Below are 18,538 nucleotides of genomic sequence, written 5' to 3'. Positions count from 1 at the left end.
TTAGAGCTGCCCTTTATCAGGGTCACCTCCTCCCTACTCCCTGCTGTTTTGGCTTAGAAATCCCAAAGCCACTTGGCTCCCTTAGTTCCCATGAACTTTCTCCACACAGTTATGGGCAACAAAAGAGAAAAGTAGCAAAGCACCAGAGTTAAGACATTTGTTTGTTCATGTATGTGTTCATTCATTCACTCACATTTTTAAAAATTATATTTTTATTGATCTGAGAGAGGGAGGGAGAGGGAGAGATAGAAACATCAGTGATGAGAAAGAATCATTGATCGACTGCCTCCTGCATGTCCCCTACTGGGGATCGGGCCCACAACCCGGATGTGTGCCCTGACTGGGAATGGAACTGTATGTTTCCTTATATATCGGATAATAATATTCCCCTTGTGGAAATATTGTGAGGATCCCAAACAATTGATGTAGAGGGCTGACATTTCCTAAGCATTCAACAGATGTGATTGTTACTGTTCTCTCCTGCCCCTGCTTCTGGCTTCCTCTTCCTCCCACTTGCTTTGCCCACCCTCACCTGGAGACAGCGGGCCACCTGGCGGTGGAGCGGAGTTAACCCACTGGCCCCCCTTCCTCCAACACCAGCACCTTCGCCCTGGGCTTGCAGCCTAGGTTAGCTCCCTGGAGGGGGCACCTGGGCGCGCTTCCACCATCGGCCCTGGAGTGGAAAGGGGTGCACTCATTCATTCATGCTTTTGGCTGGCCTATGTGTGCTCCGTGGGGGGTTCTCAGAGTGGTCTTCACCTTCCTTTCTTCTCAGCCAGATCATTTGTAAACAAAATTATCCTTCCCACATATTCATTCAATAAATATTTATCTATTTAAGTATTTCATTTCATTAACATTCAAATATGCAGCAAATATCTCTTAAGAACCAGTTATGTGTCAACTATTCTATGCATTGGTTGTACAGCAATGGAAAAAAACTGTTAGGAACAGGAACAACCACCATCACCCTGATTTTTCATTAATGTGCAACATTAATTTAAAAAATTTTTTTAATTGTATTGTTTTAGAATGTGTCACTACTTGAAACTGGTGACTTGACTATGCACAGAAATCGGCCAAATGGTCTGTAAATGCCAGAAGACGGAACAAACCCAGTAGGTCCTGGGTTTGGAAGATAGGAGACGGGCTGGGCAGCAGGTCTCAGGGAAGATGCTCCCTGGAGTGAGCTGGGAGGACCCCTCCAGGGTTCTGACTCTCCCCTTCCAAATTCTACTTTTCAAGCTCTCGACACACCCAAAGCTCTGGATTCAGGCAGAAGTGCCACATCTAAGATGGGCAATAAACAGAAGCAGGTTCAGATGAAAACTATAAGGAAGATATTAAAAAAAAACCCTGCTGAAACCGGTTTGGCTCAGTGGATAGAGCGTCAGCCTGCGGACTCAAGGGTCCCGGGTTCGATTCTGGTCAAGGGCACATGCCCAGGTTGTGGGTTCAATCCCCAGTGGGGAGCGTGCAGGAGGCAGGCAATCAATGATTCTCTCTCATCATGGATGTTTCTATTTCTCTCTCCTTCTTCCATCCTCTCTGAAATTAATAAAAAAAATTTTTTAAAAAGTAATCTCCTCCACCTACAGTTAAGTGGATAGTCAGATGGCCTCAGGCATTTTCCTGGCCACCAGTGTGACAGTCCTACTCAAACTGAGTATCTGTTCGCTCTAGTCAACACTATGTCTTCTGGGATCACTGTACAAAATTTTGTTCTAAGTATTAAGAGGGGATACAAAGGAAGACTATTATATTCATTTGACAAATAATTATTGAGCATTTTTTATTTAGCCTATCCTGTTTTAGGCACTGGGAATACAGCAACATTCCCATTTAATGGGAAATGCAGAACAAATACTTTCCAATTAACCAAGTAAGAAGAAAAAACACATACAACTAGAATCATTTTCCCAAATGCTGAGCAGTTAAGGCCTGGCTTTTAAGGGAAGGGAAGCAGGGCCTCTGACACACCTTTTCTGTTAGTAGGATGACTAGTACGCTGCTCTATCAGAACACCAATAGGCGTGGTGCCTGGGAAAGAATCACAGGATCACATGACCAACAACCCGTGCTATTATTTTACTATTGACAATTTCACAAGTTCTCTCCAGCAGATCTTAGGCTGTTCCAATTTGGGGAGGAAAAAAGTGTGAAAGGGTGTGATTCCTGTATTGTTCGTGCTCCCATGGTCCTTTCACTAGTTTGGAAAACAGCTGTTTCCATTATTATTGTTTCTTTTTTTTCGGGGGTGGGGGTCACAAAAAACAAAAACCGCATAAATTTAACTAAACCTTAGCAGTATCCTACGAACGGGCAATTACTCTCTGTGTTCTCTCCACGTTTAATTTTTGCAGGATCAGGTCTTTTCCTTTCCTATAAGGTAATGCACCAGCAGTTGCGTGGATGAAAAGGGTAGGGGAGGCAATGGGCATGAAGAAACTCTCAAAGCCTTACAGGGAACTTGAGAAAATGTTTCGGATAGAATAATTCGGGAGAGTGGAGGGCAAAGAGGCCATCACCCCCTGGTACCACTCATAGCCTCAGTTTAAACATTTGCCTTAATAGGGTAAGGTCCAAGCATAGCAACGAGTCCAGAGGCAAAAAAAACCCACAACTCGCAGCGTGCCCCCAAGAAATGCTGGCCAGCCCGATAGAACTACAACTCCCATATCACCCCGCAGCCAGGTCTTCCCTCAACGGCCGCTGAAGTCCCGCCCCTTTATTCCTCCGCTTGGCTTAGGCTGGAGCGAAAGACTGGAAACTGTCACGCCTTTCCCGGCCTTCGCGGCCCGAGAGAAGCTGAGCCGCAAGCAGTCCAATGACCTACCTGCGTTATGCATTGAAAGCCTCAACCCCACCCAGCACCCACCCTGTAGTTGACAGACATGCGCAGTGGCGTGCGAGCCAAGCGCCCGAGCCTCCGCGCTTGCGCCTAGGTTCACCCCGCACGCGGCCGGGAGCGGCCGCCTTATTGCGCAAGCGCCGGTGCTCTCCACTTCCAGCATCGCGCGCTCTCTACCGAGCTTGCCCCGCCGTTCTTGCGTGGGAGGCGGAGTTGAGAATGTCAATTGGCCTATTTTCGTGCCTGTCAACGATGTGGGTGCGGTGATTGGTGGCGACCCGGAGGGTAGCGGGTTGAGGTGTAAGCCCTGCGGAGGCAACGTTTTCTGGGCTTCTCTCAGGCTCCCTCTCCAGAAGCTTCTGCCGCTTTCCTCCGCTCTGGGGACCGGGCTCTGCATCGCGCCGCCATGATGGGCCATCGTCCCGTGCTCGTGCTCAGTGAGTTGTGGGGGAGCCGGGGGAGAGGCCCCCTCTTCTCCCCGCTCGGCCGTACTTTTCGGGGTTGCCACAGCCCAGTCCCGCCGCGGTCTGGCCGCTGTGGCTTCCAGTCATCCTCCTTGTTTGGGAAGCCCTCGCTCCCTCGTTCCTTCCTCCCCTGAGCCCATTCCCGTCTTCACCGACGCAGACTGCCCTTCCCCTCGCCCACCCCTCGTCCTACGGCTACTCGGCTCGGGATCCTTCCCACTCGGCCTTCGTTCTTCATCCCCTCCCTTCCCCCGAACCCTTCCTTACGTGATTGTCAGTGTGTAGGTAAATAGATGATGTTTTTTGTGTTTTGTGTTTTTAATTTTTAGTTTGGCCTAGCTTTATAACCTGGTCCATCCCTTAGTAGCCGGTGTGGCCTCGGCCATGTTGGTTGACTTGAGCGTTCACCTCTGTATTATTGGGGTTAACGGTATTTTCCCCGTAGAATCGCGAGGATCAAATGAATGAGTAGGTAAACTGCTTAAGAGCGCGTCTGGCGGACGGCCAGTGGCATCCTTGTTCATTTCTCGGGATCAGCCGTCTTGCATTTCCGCTCGGCAACCCCGGCCCTCGCTCCTCCTCGAGTAACTGGCGGGTCGGCCTCGGATGCGCTGCCAGGACCCCCCGGGGTCCCCTGCGTGACCACCTTCCCACTAACCAGCCTGAGTTTTCCCGCGTTTCTCACTGGCTCTCCTTACCCCGTGGGAGCACCCCACGTTTCCTTAGGACTAGCAAGCACCCCGTTCATTGTCCCGCCCCACGCCGTGTGTTTCCATTCTGTGTGTCACGTCTGTGTGACACCTGCAAGACGCCAACCTCTGTGTGCTGAATGCTGTTCAGAGTTCATCCATGTTCTCTATGCCTGGAAATAACTGTTTTCAGGAAAAATTCCGCTTAACCCAGAAAAATCTTTCCGATGAGTTGATGAGAAAGGTTCCTGCTTACTCACCACAGCCGGGAATGGGAACCTAAATCCTGAGAGCTGTGAAGGGCTCGCTTTGCGGGGCCTGGGTGGAAGTTTTACAGGTTAAATGGTAGGGGGTGTATAGTTTGGAGAGAGGAGGGAAACGAGCATAGGTTTGTTGGTTTGGTTAGAACCACTGGCTCGTCTCCGTTAAGAGGGCCCTGGGGTGAGTGGTGCGTCCTGCATTGACCCCTGGCATTAGTGGCGGTAGCCAGTTGGGCCCCCTATTAAAATACATACACAGCCCTGACCAGTTTGGTTCAGTGGATAGAGCGTCGGCTTGTGGACTCAGGGTGTCCCAGGTTCGATTCCGGGCAGGGGCATGTGCCTTGGTTGCTGGACACATCCCCAGCAGGGGGTGTTCGGGAGGCAGCTGATCGATGTTTCTAACTTCTCTATCCCTCTCCCTTCCTCTCTGTAAATAATCGATAAAATATATATTTAAGTAAATAAATAAAATACGTACATCTCACTGATAGTAAATGGGGGGAGGGGTGTTTGTTGTTGTTTTAAATATGTTTTTATTGATTTCAGAGAGTGGAGGGGAGAGGGAGAGGGAGAGAGAAATACCAATGATGGGAGAGAATCATTGATCAGCTGCCTCCTGCACGCCTCCTACTGGGGATCAAGCCCGCAACCCAGGCATGTGCCTTTGACCGGAATTGAACCCTGGACCCTTCAGTCCGCAGGCCAATGCTCTATCCACTGAGCCAAACCAGCTAGGGCTGTTGTTGTTTTTTAAATAGATTTTTGTTATTAATTTCAGAGAGGAAGGGAGAGGGGGAGAGAGAGAGAAACATCAATGATGAGAGTCATTGATCCGCTGCCTTCTGCATGGGGATCAAGCCCAGAACCTGGGCATGTGGCCTTGACCCGGATCAAACCCAGGGCCCTTCGGTCACAGGCTGATGCTCTATCCACTGAGCCAAACTGGCTAGGGCGAGGCATTATTATATCCAAACATGGAATGACTATATCTTGCAAACTGTGTTCTCATTCCACAGGACACTGTGGGGGGCACGATCAGTAATTGTAAGGAGTGTGATTCTCCTTATCCAAGTAGGAAAATATGAACCCTCAAACTCTTCCCCTTTGTACATAAAGCAGTGATGGCTGCTTTTTTAGGGTCACTAGCCTTTTGAGAATCCAATGAAAGCTATAGATCCTTTTCCCAGACAAAAGTACGTTATCTCCCATTTTCTCTTATACTCTCAGGGATTTCCCTTTCCTACTGAGGCCCACTCATGGATCTCAGTTATGAATCCTTGCTGTAAATACATGAATGTTTGGTTACAGGGAAAGTGATGGCATGATTCCAAAGTTGAAGCATGGGTTGTTTCTTAGTATACCAGGGGTTGGAGTACAATTAAACAATTATTTTTAAAATTTCTTTATTGATTTTTAGAGAGGAAGGGGGAGAGAGAGAGAAACATTGTTGTTCCACTTATTTATTCATTCATTAGTTGATTCTTGTATGTGCCCTTCCTGGATCTTTGATATATCGGAACCACAGTCTAGGCCAGTGGTCGGCAAACTCATTAGTCAACAGAGCCAAATATCAACAGTACAATAGAAATTTATTTTGAGAGCCGAATTTTTTAAACTATATAGGTAGGTACATTGTTATTAATTTAATTAGGGTACTCCTAAGCTGGCCTTTGCTAAAAACGTCCTCAGCCTGATTGAGTTACGTTCGGGGAGGTCGACCCCTTCCAACTCTCCCATCCACACTCGTCTTGTATACTTGTTTCGTCTATCTCCTTTCGTTCATCCTCTCTGTATGTCCAAACCATCTCAACATACCTTTCTCAATCCTCAACACTACATCTTCTTTCACTCCACGATGTTCCCTAAAATTAGCTTAATAAACTTTACTTTTGTCGCCCGCGCTCAATTTGCGGACGCGACTAGCACTAACCACTGCACAATGAGACTGCTGACTGGCTGGCTCACTCAACTCGTGCATGAATCGCGTGCACTGCTATCCCGTGGCCCGCCTGTGCCGCGTCTCCTGTTGCCCGACCGACTGACACCCCCCACTTCTAACTCCACTTCTTCAAAATAGACTCGCCCAGGCTGAAAACTGACTTCTGCGTATGGGCCACGAAGTTTCAATCGCACTGTACGTGTGTGCCCGCACGTGGTATTTTGTGGAAGAGCCACACTCGAGGGACCAAAGAGCCACATGTGGTTCACGAGCCGCAGTTTGCCGACCACTGGTCTAGGCAAATACGCTTCCTGGCCTGTTGCTTTCATCTACATATACGCCCATGAAACTTGTGTGTTTTTCTTTCCAATGGTGGGGGAATCCATAGCTTATATACAATGGTACAATCATGAGCTGTTGTCTTTTGTTTTACCTATATTAGGCCAGAACGTAAAGCGTGAATCTGGAAGAAAAGTTCAATCTGGAAACATCAATGCCGCCAAGGTAGCATATCTTTGAAGTTGTTTAAAGTGTCATCATTTTTCCTCCAGCTGCCTTCCCTAGTTTTCTGTATTTGTTTGCAGTTAGGGAGAAGGAAGCCCTCCATCTCTGAATTAGGTCTAATAGCCTTCTGATAGTAACTTTTGCATAATTCCATTGCTGCATATTGTTTTATATTCTACTAGAGGCCCAGTGCATGAAATTCATGCAAGGGGCTCGGCCCTCACAGCCCAGGCTTTGTCCAGAAGGTCATCCAGGTGGTTGTTCTGCTGTTTGGTCTAATTAGCTCTTTTTTTTTAATATATATTTTATTGATTTTTTTACAGAGAGGAAGGAAGAAGGATAGAGAGTTAGAAACATCGATGAGAGAGAAACATCGATCAGCTGCCTCCTGCACACTCCCCACTGGGGATGTGCCCGCAACCTAGGCACATGCCCTTGACTGGAATCGAACCTGGAACCCTTGAGTCCGCAGATCAACGCTCCATCCACTGAGCCAAACTGGTCAGGGCTAATTAGCTCTTTATTATATAGGATTTGTATTTGTCTCCCATACTAGACTGAGTTACTTGAGGGGAAGGGCTATGTTAATTCCCTTTTGTATTCCTAGTGCCATGGTAGATCCTGGATAGGTATTTAATATCTTTTGAATGAAATAGCTCTAGGTCTGATTTAGCATGGTGTGAAGGCCACTTTCCTGGGAAGAAATACTAAGACATGTATTTCCATTTACCTGGACTACTGGGAAACGGAAGCTCTGGAAGGCATGTCCCCATTTTTCTTGTGAAAAGTCATTTCTTTCTACATCTACCCTGAAAGTCTTCCCAAAAGGGAAAAACAAAGGACAGACTCTAGCCACAGGCATGCTATATCTAAAGAGGCTGCCAGCCCTACTTTAGAGGTGATGGGTTACTGATGCCCCCTTCCTTAGCACACACGCTGGCATCATCTGTGATTTGTACTTACGTCTTTTTCCTTTTCCTCCTAATAGACTATTGCAGATATCATCCGAACATGTTTGGGACCCAAGTCTATGATGAAGGTAGGGTTATTTCTTATTGAAACTCATCGACTACAGATTTTCTCTTATCTGGAACACTGAAATATAACTTTTGCTTTTGTCCTAGATGCTTTTGGATCCAATGGGAGGCATTGTGATGACTAATGATGGCAATGCCATTCTTCGAGAGGTGTGACTTTTCATTATGCTTTCTAACAGTTTAATAAAATACTCAAAAAGCTATGTGTAGATGATGATGATTAGTTTCTTAGGGCTGCTGGAACAAGTTAACACAACCTGTGTGACTTAAGTAACAGAAACTTAGTCTTCCATAGCCTGGCAGCTAGAAATCTAAAATCATGGTGTCATGCTCCTAAAGACTCTAGGCAAGAATCCTTCTTTGCCTTTGACCACACCCGTGGCATTCCTTGGCTTGTAAACTCGGTCTCCTTAGTTGTCGTATGGCATTCTCCTGTGGCTCTTACTATAAGTACACCAGTGGTTGGATTTAGAGCCTACCGTAATATTTGTATGACCTCATCTTAACTTGTTTATGTCATTTGCAATGACTCTATTTCCAAATATAGTCACATTTACAGTTGCAAAAGGGTAGGATTTCAACATGTCCTTTTGGAGGACATAATTCAACCATAACAGTGGTGCTCCCAGTAAATAAGCTATAAGTTATTGTTCTGTTCTCAAAAAACTTCAGTAGTTCAGTTGGCATAATACATTTTTTCCCTAAAAAGAAAGGGACTTGGAAAGGTAATTTCCTTAGATATTTTGGGGGCCACTTTTCATCTTTCAAGCTATGGTAAAACAAAGAAAAGGGGGAGTAAGTATGGAAGCAAGAAGCTTAAGAATTAGGACCAAGCAGAATGGATGAGAAAGATCTTTGAGTAGTGTTGTTTTTAGTGGCAGTCTGCATTTTTCTTTTCAGATTCAAGTTCAGCATCCAGCAGCCAAGTCCATGATTGAAATTAGCCGGACACAGGATGAAGAGGTTGGAGATGGGACCACATCAGTAATTATTCTTGGTAAGAGAAGAATGGAAGTTTGATAAGGAAAATAGGATTGAAACAGGAGATTTTTGCCAGGAATAATATGTCTTATTTTAAGAAGGAAATTGTTACCAATCTACTAATTACAAATATTTAAATAACGTATTGTTAATTATCCATGTATTCTCTCCAATTGAGTATAAAATATTCATCAATAGTATAGCATGAGCTGTGTAAATCTGGTTGAATAAAATACAGTCAACTCTCATAAGTCACAGTAAATTATATTCTAAAGTCACCACAAACTAAATTAGCAAATACTAAACCGTTACTCCTGGGGGAAATATGGGGTTAGGTACCTGTCAGCCTCTGGTCACATTCAACTGATAAATATATATACCTTATTTTATGTGTTTTTTATTTTGTTTTAAAGACATTTTATCTAATATTGTTGATTTATTAACACTGAGCTCATGGCCAATAGCAATATAATTCATGCCTAAACAAAGGTAATATGTTTTTTCTATAAAGCACATCACAGTCTTCTTGAATTTAAAAACTAGACAACACTTTAGTGCTTATATTTGGGGGCCATTCTAAACAGTGAAATCAACAAAATGAACAAAAACGTGAAAAACATTGTACTAAATATATGACATAAAGGGAACTTGTTTACACTGAGAGCTAAAACAAGGCAGAAGATTGTCTTATTCAACCTCACCTGGGAATGTCTTCATTGATTCAAATTTCTCATCTCTGCACATGTCTGTGAGTGACCATGAAAGTGATATAAATACCTATTTTAGTGTTACAAATTTTAGTGAGTAGTCAAATTAAAAATGAGTCTTGATTGTTACGTTTTACTGACTAATCGTTCCACTTATAGGATCATAAACAATCACTTCTTAAAACTTGGTGTATTGCTTTTATTTATTGTATAAGTTTTAAGTTGGTGAAATTTTTATAACAGGAACATTCATTTGTATTTTATTTAAAAATTTTTGTAATTGATTTTTAGAGAGACAGAGAGGGGAACATTGATGTGAGAGAGAAACATCAATTGGTTGCCTCCTGCATGCTCCCTTGACTGGGGATTAAACCCAAAACCTGGGTATGTGTCTTGACGGGGAATCAAACCACCACCATTTGCTGTAAGGGATGATGCTCCAACCAGCTGAGCCACATCGGCCAGGGCCAGAAGCATTTTTAAAAATATATATATATTTTTATTGATTTCAGTGAAGAAGGGAGAGGGAGGGAGAGATAGAAACATCAATGATGAGAGTGAATCATTGAACGGCTGCCCCCTGCATGCCCCACAATGGGGATCGAGCTTGCAATCCGGCATATGCCCTGATTAAATCAAACCATGTGACCTCCTGGTTTATAGGTCGACGCTCAATCACTGAGCCATGCCGGCCAGGCCAAAAGCATTCATTTTTAAAAATCTGATTGCAGCAGCAGTGTTAGGCAATGAGAAAAGAACTATATTTTAGAGATTTCAATTTCTGGTATTGGCCCACATGCCTAAAAAATAGAGTCCTACCTGGCCACTGGACTCTATTAAAAAAATTACTATATGAACTTTTTTTTTTTTAAATTGTTTTTTTTTAAATATATATTTTATTGATTTTTTACAGAGAGGAAGGGAGAGGGATAGAGAATTAGAAATATCGATGAGAGAGAAACATCGATCAGCCGCCTCCTGCACACCTCCTACTGGGGATGTGCCCGCAACCAAGGTACATGCCCTTGACCGGAATCGAACCTGGGACCCTTCAGTCCGCAGGCTGACGCTCTATCCACTGAGCCAAACCGGTTAGGGCAAAGTCATAATTCTTTACGAAAGGAAGGAAGGGAGGGAATTTTGCCATCACTAAAGACATCTTCTATGTTACTGTTCTATTTAATGGCATATCCTTTTTTTTTTAATTCTTTATTAGTTAGGTATTACAAATGTGTCCTTATCCCCCCCATTGGCATATCCTTTTTAAGTTAACCTTTTTTTTGTTAATCCTCACCTGAGGATGAGGATATTTTTTCAATTGATTTTTTTTTTTTTTTTAGAGTTGAAAGAATGGGGGTTTGGGAGGAGAAACATTGATGTGAGAGAGACTTCGATTGGTTACCTCCGGTACCTACCCTGACCAGGGCCAGGGATCAAACCTGCAACCCAAGTACATGCCCTTGACTGGGAATTGAGCTCTGGACTCTTTGGTGTGTGGACTGGCACTCTAATCACCAAGACACACTGGCCAGGGCTCTAAGCTAACTTATTTGAGCATCTTGTTAAAATATTTGATTATCTTTCAGTATACATGGTGGTCACTTAGAAATTGGTACAAAGTATTGAATTCAAACATAACAAGGAGTATACATGCAAACTTGGGCATATTTGTGTAAATTTAAAAAATTGATGCCTGTGGGCAGGTAGTATAAGCAACTTGTGAAAAACCAAATACATTTACATTTCTCTTGTTAAATTACTTTTTTAGAAATAAGCTTTTGTATTATTATGTGTGTGTATTAATTACAAAGTAAAGGCAAATTTGAAAAGGAAGGGACATTTTACTAATAATTCCTCTTCCAGAGGGTAAATTTTGTACATTTTTTGGGTATTCTTCCAGGTGTAAGGTTTTGTGTTCTGTTTTTGTTCTTAGTACCAGCAATTTGCATCCTAGGTGTTGAAATAATAAGTCAATTTTCTGTTATGTGTTTTTCTTCGTTTTAGAGTTTTTGGAAAAATATTTGCCTTTTGTTTGGAAAAACTGATAACATATATAGTTAGATCAAGAAAATAAACCCTAGGATCAATTTTTGATCATTTTATAATATGTACAATGAAGGTATTTTCTTTATTAGTTGCCTTGTATAAAGTGTACAATTTGGCATAGTATTTACAGCCAAATGGACTATTTTAGGACAAAAGGTAAGATATCTCTAGAAGCATAATGAAGTTGCCTTTATATCCGGGTACTTTTTAAAACATTATGGTGTCTGTGTCCTTTTTCAGCGGGAGAGATGCTCTCTGTGGCCGAGCACTTCCTAGAGCAGCAGATGCACCCAACGGTGGTGATCAGTGCTTATCGAAAGGCATTGGATGATATGATCAACACCCTTAAGAAAATCAGGTACTAGGGGAGGACAGGAGTGGGTAGGATCAACTATGGGAGGCCTGGAAGAACGATCTGTTCTTGGGTGAAAAGAAGTCCAGGTATATCACCCACTGTGGTTTAACCCTTTGTATCATTTTGTGAGGCGGAACGAAGGGGAGAATAAATGTAAAGGATAAGTGAAATAAAAGTTTTAGAAAATGGCAAAGAATACAAAGAAGCCAAATAAAAAGGAACTAGGTTTAATTCTTTGTTACATTTTGGTTACATGTTATCTTCTGGTTCCCATGTTAGGCACTATGGCCGGAAACGTGTAGCAAGTAAAGTAGACCTACCTTCCAAAAGCTTAGATTCTTTTTTAAAAATATATATATTTTTATTGATTTCAGAGAGGAAGGGAGAGAGAGATAGAAACATCAGTGATGCGTAATGAGAGAGAATCATTGATCAGCTGCCCCCTGCACGAGCTGGTAACTCGGGCATGTGCCCTTAACTGGAATTGAACCTGGGACCCTTTAGTCCACAGGCCGAGGTGCTATCCACTGAGCAAGACCAGCTAGGGTTTTGTTGCTTTTTAAAGACAGGAGTTTAACCACCTCATATGTATGTGTGTGTGTGTGTGTGTGTGTATTTTTTTTCAGAGAGAAAGGGAGAGGAGGATAGAAACATCAATGATGAGAGAGAATCACTGATTGGCTGCCTCCTGCACACCCCCTATTGGGGATTGAGCCCACAACCTGGGCATATGCCCTGACCAGGAATTGAAATGTGACTTGGTTCATGCGGTCGACGCTCAACCACTGAGCCACACCTGCCGGGCCGAGGTTATGTGTATTGATTTTAAAGAAAGAGAGAGAACCATTGAGTGACTGCTTCCTATATGCACCTCAACCTGGGACTGAACTCACAACCTAAGCATGTACCCTGACAGGGAATCGAACTCATGACCTTTCGGTGAATGGGATGACTTTCCAAACAACTGCGCCACACCAGCCAGGGCATAGTTTAGATTCCTGTGGGGAGAATAAGGAGTTAGATAACTGTAATAACAAGTTTTAAAATATCCTACCATATGCATGATTATAACTAATTCAGCCAGTATTCTAATAAAATGCTGTGGCCCTAGCCGTTTTGGCTCAGTGGCTAGAGCATCAGCCTGTGGACTGAAGGGTCCCAGGTTCGATTCCGGCCAAGGGCACATACCTCAGTTGCAGGCTCCTCCCTGACCTGGGCCCTGGTCAGGGCTGGTGCAGGAGGCAACCAATCGATGTTTTTCTCTCACATCGATATTTTTCTCTGACTTGACCTCTCTCTTCAGCTCTCTCTAAAAATCAGTGGAGAAATATCCTCAAGTGAGGATTAAAAAAATAATAATTTTTAAAAAAAGAATGTAGAAATACCTAAAGGATATGAGTGTGTGGAGCTGAATCATTAGAAAGCTTTTCTTTTTATCAAGCAATAACTGCATGTATATCTTTGATAATACTTTTGGAGCTATTGCTTCTTCCCTAAAATGCATACTTCAACAATATTTAGTGATTGCATATTATGTGCCTTACACTGTTTTTATAAGAGTTAAGTAATATGTGAAAATTTGGACAAGATGATATCAAAGAACACAATTTCATTTTATGGTTCTAAATGTTCTTACTGTGTACAAATTTTGTTAGGGGAGACAGACACATAAAAACAAACACTATGTGGTGCGCCATGTGTTAAGGTGCTATATAGAATAGAACCAGGTGTTCAAGTGGATAGTACAGACCAATGCTGATTATTTTTTAGTTAATCCTCACCTGGCAATATTGTTTTCATTGATTTTTTTTTTTTTTTTTTAAGAAAAATGGGCCGAAACCTGTTTGGCTCAGTGGATAGAGCATCGGCCTGTGGACTGAAAGGTCCCAGGTTTGATTCCGGTCAAGGGCATGTACCTTGGTTGCGGGCATATCCCCAGTGGGAGATGAGCAGGAGACAGCTGATCGATGTTTCTCTCTCATCGATGTTTCTGACTCTCTATCTCTCTCCCTTTCTCTCTGTAAGAAAATCAATAAAAAATATATTTAAAAAAAAAGAAAGAAAGAAAAATGGAAGAGAGGTAGGGGGAGAGAGAGAAACATTGATGTGAGAGACACATCTATTGGTTGCCTCCCTCATGTGCCCCGAGTGGAGTGGGAATTGAACCTGCAACCTAGGTACGTACCCTTGACAGGGAATCAAGCCCATGACTCTTTGGTGCATGGCCTGACACTAACCACTGAGACACTGGCCAGGGCTGAGGCTGATAATTAAGAGGAACTCAGAATTTGCTAGGGGTCAGGTTTCAAAGACCAAACATTTTTTGACCCAAGTTGTAAAAGTTTTAGAATTTTTATTTGGTTGAAGCAGAAGGTGAAGAACAAATTCTTTTACTGAAGGTCTGTATGTAAGTGTATAAGAGTTATCAAACATGGGAACAGATTACTTGGAGAATTTGATATACCTTTCAGGAATGGGTTAGTTGTAATCTTGCTGAAAAGGGAGAAGGATGGACAAGATTACTTGATGTCACTTTTAGTTTCCTACAAAGGAACAGGTTCCCTAATTCTGCCTTTTGACCCATTATTGGAATCATTGAGATATAGATGAGGGACTTTCTTAAATATATAAGACTCCTGTTGAGCATATTACCTGTTTTTCTTTTCCCCAGTACTCCCGTCGACACCACTAACCGAGATATGATGCTGAACATTATCAACAGCTCCATTACTACCAAAGCAATCAGTCGGTGGTCCTCTTTGGCTTGCAGCATTGCCCTGGATGCTGTCAAAACTGTACAGTTTGAGGAGAACGGCCGGAAGGAGATTGATATCAAGAAATACGCAAAGGTGGAAAAGGTAAACTTCCAGTTAGTACTTTGGAGGCAATTGTTTCCTAGCATGAGTCATCCTACTTGTGGAGGAAATAGGTTTAAATCAGAGCAATGTATCTAAAGTTATAACTAGGAAGAAGAATATTTGCTGCCTGGGAAACAAAAACTTGAAAAAGGGTATTCCTGGAATAATTCTATTACCTTCACTGCTGTCCGTACACAGTTTATAGGGGCTAAAGGAAGGTTTATTGGTGTCTCCATGTTTGTGTATTTGTGTACATATCAGCCACTTGGTTGGTATATAAAGAAAGGCTCTACAATATACTGTTAATAAACCCCAGAGTGCTTTCTGCATCTCCCTATTAATTTAAGATCAAAAAGTAGCATTAATAGACTGGCTAGTGTGGTTCAGTGGTTGAACATCGACCTATGAACCAGGAGGTCACGGTTCGATTCCAGGCCAGAGCACATGCCCGAGTTGTGGGCTCAATCCCCGTTGTGGGAAATGCAGGAGGCAGCTGATCAAACATTCTTTGTCATCATTGATGTATCTCTCCCTCTCCTTTCCTCTCCAAAATCAATAAAAGCATATATTTTTTAAAGTAGCATTCATATCTTGTGGCCAGTAGATGGAGCCCTGAGCCTAAAATTCTGTGGGAATATCTTTCAGGAAGTAGAAATCTGAGCCCCTTGTGATTAAATATTTGTCAGTCTCTGTTTCTTAGTCTCACCTGATCTTCAAATTAGGTGTTTTGGTCCAAGATTGATGTGCCTACTAGAAGGGAAAAATGTGATTGTAACAGTATTTGTTTCTGAGGTTCATGGGAGAATGATACTTTGGAAACCCAAAATAGTGACCCTTTGGGAAAGATGAACATTTGGGAAGAGAGTTGAGAAATTGTCTCCTCCTGGTTGTGGGTTAAAGTGGATCTTTTGCGCAGATACCTGGGGGTATTATTGAAGACTCGTGTGTTTTACGAGGAGTCATGATTAACAAAGATGTGACCCATCCACGAATGCGGCGCTACATCAAGAACCCTCGCATAGTGCTGCTGGATTCTTCTCTGGAATACAAGAAAGGAGAAAGCCAGGTAAGGTTCCTGGTTCTATTCCTTAAACTTCATATAGGAATCTAACTATTAATATGTACATGGGAAATAAAAGATATGTTCATTACATGCCTACTAAGTGTCCGTTACTGACCTTTATATGTAATTTCTGATTCTTACAACAACCCTTTAAGGCAGTTGGTTTTGACTTCCATTTTACAGATGAGGAATCTAAAGATCAGAAAAGTTGGATTAAGGAACACAGCTGATAACTGGTCAAATCAGGGTTTGAAGCCAGCTCTGTTTGGCCTCAGCTGCACACTACCATGTCACCTTTCCTAATGCATCAGTAGAACATAGAATAGTAGTTAATTTAGTTTTGAAGTGCTAAAGGAAAATAAAACAAAGTAGTTGGAGGTTATAAAATAAGGATTGTGAATAAGAATCAGTTTATTGTGACTTTCCACCCACAGACTGACATTGAGATCACACGAGAGGAAGACTTTACCCGAATCCTCCAAATGGAAGAAGAATACATCCAGCAGCTCTGTGAGGACATTATCCATATGAAGCCCGACGTGGTCATCACTGAAAAGGGCATCTCAGGTAGGACTCCACTCTTTAAAAAAATGTATTTTTCTTGATTTCAGAGAGGAAGGGAGAGAGAGAGAGAAACATCAATGATGAGAATCATTGATCGGCTGGCTCCTGCATGCCCCCTACTAAGGATCGAGCCCAAAACCCAGGCATTTGCCCTGACCAGGAATTGAACCAGGACCTCCTGGTTCATAGGTTGATGCTCAACCACTGAGCCACGCCAGCTGGGCTGGACTCTACTCATTTTTTTAGTCTACTGTTGAGGTAGACTAAAGAGAGTGAGTGATTGCCCCCCTCCCCATGTTGGCATAGATTGAATATAATAAACATGTGATGGTTAGGGTACATTGAGGACCTGAGGATAAACCAGTTCAGAACCCAGGAGTTCTGGTTTTGAGCTTACTTCTGCTCTTGGGTTTGCAGATTTAGCTCAGCACTACCTCATGCGGGCCAATATCACAGCCATCCGCCGAGTCCGGAAGACAGACAATAATCGCATCGCTAGGTGAGTAGGTCAGGTAAAAATAAGATTCTTCCTTTTCAAGTATTTCTATTTTGTAGCTTCATAATGCAGCTGTCATTACCGGAAAAGGTCTAACATAGGATATAATCAGCCAAATCAGTTATAGGCCTTGGGTTTAGCTCTCTGCCCTTTTCAGAAGTCCTTTATCCAATCCAACAGTTGTCTAATGTATGAGTCTCTTCCGCACTGCTCCTAACCAGTAGTGACCAGCTTCTACTTAGACATCTGTGATCGCTACCTTGGTGTAGGGGTCCATTACAGAGGAGCATGTTTTTAACTAGCTCAGAATATAGCAGAACCATCAGTTGCTGTTAATGAAACTCTAGATTTCAATCACTACTTCTGCACTGATGCCTGCGCTCAGATACCCGTAATTTTTAATGCTAACTTATATACATAAAATATAACCCTGCCTCAACATTACAGAATATATCATAGATCCAAATCGATTTTTTTAAAAAATATATTTTATTGATTTTAGAGAGGAAGGGAGAGGGAGAGAGAGATAGAAACATCAATGATGAGAGAGAATCACTGATTGGCTGCCTCCTGCACGCCCCCTATTGGGGATTGAGCCCGCAACCCAGGCATGTGCCTTTGGCCGGAATTGAACCTGGGACCCTTCAGTCCTCAGGCTGATTCTCTATCCACTGAGCCAAACCAGCTAGGGCCCAAATCGATTTTTATACTTCAGCTTGCTCTGAAATGGCTCTGGGCATATGCACATATACTTAGTTGATTGTGTACACGTCCATGAGTGGGGGGAAAGAATGACAAATAAAATGTTAGTCCTGCATTTATTAAAATTGGGTTAGACATATACTTAGGTACTTATTCACCTTCCTCCTTACTTGCCTTTGCATCATCTTTAGTAGAGTCCTATTATTGGCCTTGAAACTAACTAGGTATACAGAATGAATTCTTCTAGAAATGACTGTTGTGTGGTATGTTCATGTTAGATGTGTGTAAGAGCTCATTTATCCAAACTGTACCTGGTTATAGTAGTTGCCTTAGCTGGGCACACTTTTATTTATAAAGCCGAATTAGTTTAGGGAAACTTACTTCACTTACACGTGTTTGAAAACCTATTTCACCAGGCAGCCAAGACCTCTTGAATTTTAGGTAGCAATGTTTCTAGCAATCCGCTTTTGCCCTTATCCCCAGCCACAGACTCTAGGGACTAGGAGGATGAGTAAAAATAACTGAAATCATCTAGTTCCTCCTCCTCCCTCATCTAATCAATAGAGCCTGTGGGGCCCGGATAGTCAGCCGACCAGAGGAACTGAGAGAAGACGATGTTGGAACAGGAGCGGGCCTGTTGGAAATCAAGAAAATTGGAGACGAGTACTTTACATTTATCACTGAGTGTAAAGACCCCAAAGCCTGTACCATTCTTCTCCGGGGGGCCAGCAAAGAGATTCTCTCGGTGAGTCAGCCTTGAAAGTGTGACTGAATTTCTTGAGTTTCCCAGAGGGCTTAAAATCACCCTGTTGTTCATGTATAGCTGTTTAATTTTGATCTGTAGCCACATATATCTGTCTCTCCTGCTTTCTTCCAAAAAAAAAAAAAAAAAGGGTTTTATTGATTTTTTTTTTTTTTTTTTTTAGAGAGAAAAAGGGGGAGAGAGAGACATTGACTTGAGAGAAAAATCAGTCAGTTGCTTCCTGTATGCATCCGACCGGGAATTGAACCCACACCCT

At 42.8% G+C, this 18,538-nt stretch overlaps 1 protein-coding gene across 1 annotated transcript in view; it reads left to right on the top strand.

Moving 5' to 3' along the window:
- Positions 1-3,037: 3,037 nt before the first annotated feature.
- Positions 3,038-18,538, top strand: part of CCT3 (chaperonin containing TCP1 subunit 3) — an 18,399-nt gene continuing 2,898 nt past the window's right edge. The window contains exons 1-11 of the mRNA XM_006775723.1: positions 3,038-3,288; positions 6,649-6,710; positions 7,699-7,749; positions 7,835-7,897; positions 8,648-8,744; positions 11,722-11,839; positions 14,508-14,694; positions 15,611-15,760; positions 16,192-16,324; positions 16,739-16,820; positions 18,084-18,264. Of these exons, the coding sequence (XP_006775786.1) occupies positions 3,258-3,288; positions 6,649-6,710; positions 7,699-7,749; positions 7,835-7,897; positions 8,648-8,744; positions 11,722-11,839; positions 14,508-14,694; positions 15,611-15,760; positions 16,192-16,324; positions 16,739-16,820; positions 18,084-18,264 (1,155 nt within the window). The 5' untranslated portion in view covers positions 3,038-3,257. The remainder of the gene's footprint in view (positions 3,289-6,648; positions 6,711-7,698; positions 7,750-7,834; positions 7,898-8,647; positions 8,745-11,721; positions 11,840-14,507; positions 14,695-15,610; positions 15,761-16,191; positions 16,325-16,738; positions 16,821-18,083; positions 18,265-18,538) is intronic.

The sequence above is a fragment of the Myotis davidii genome, unplaced genomic scaffold (genome assembly GCF_000327345.1).
Source record: "Myotis davidii unplaced genomic scaffold, ASM32734v1 scaffold208, whole genome shotgun sequence".
NCBI classification, from domain to species: Eukaryota; Metazoa; Chordata; class Mammalia; order Chiroptera; family Vespertilionidae; genus Myotis; species Myotis davidii.
Note: the sequence above shows the minus strand (reverse complement) of the source record. Positions and strands in the feature narration are given on the sequence as shown.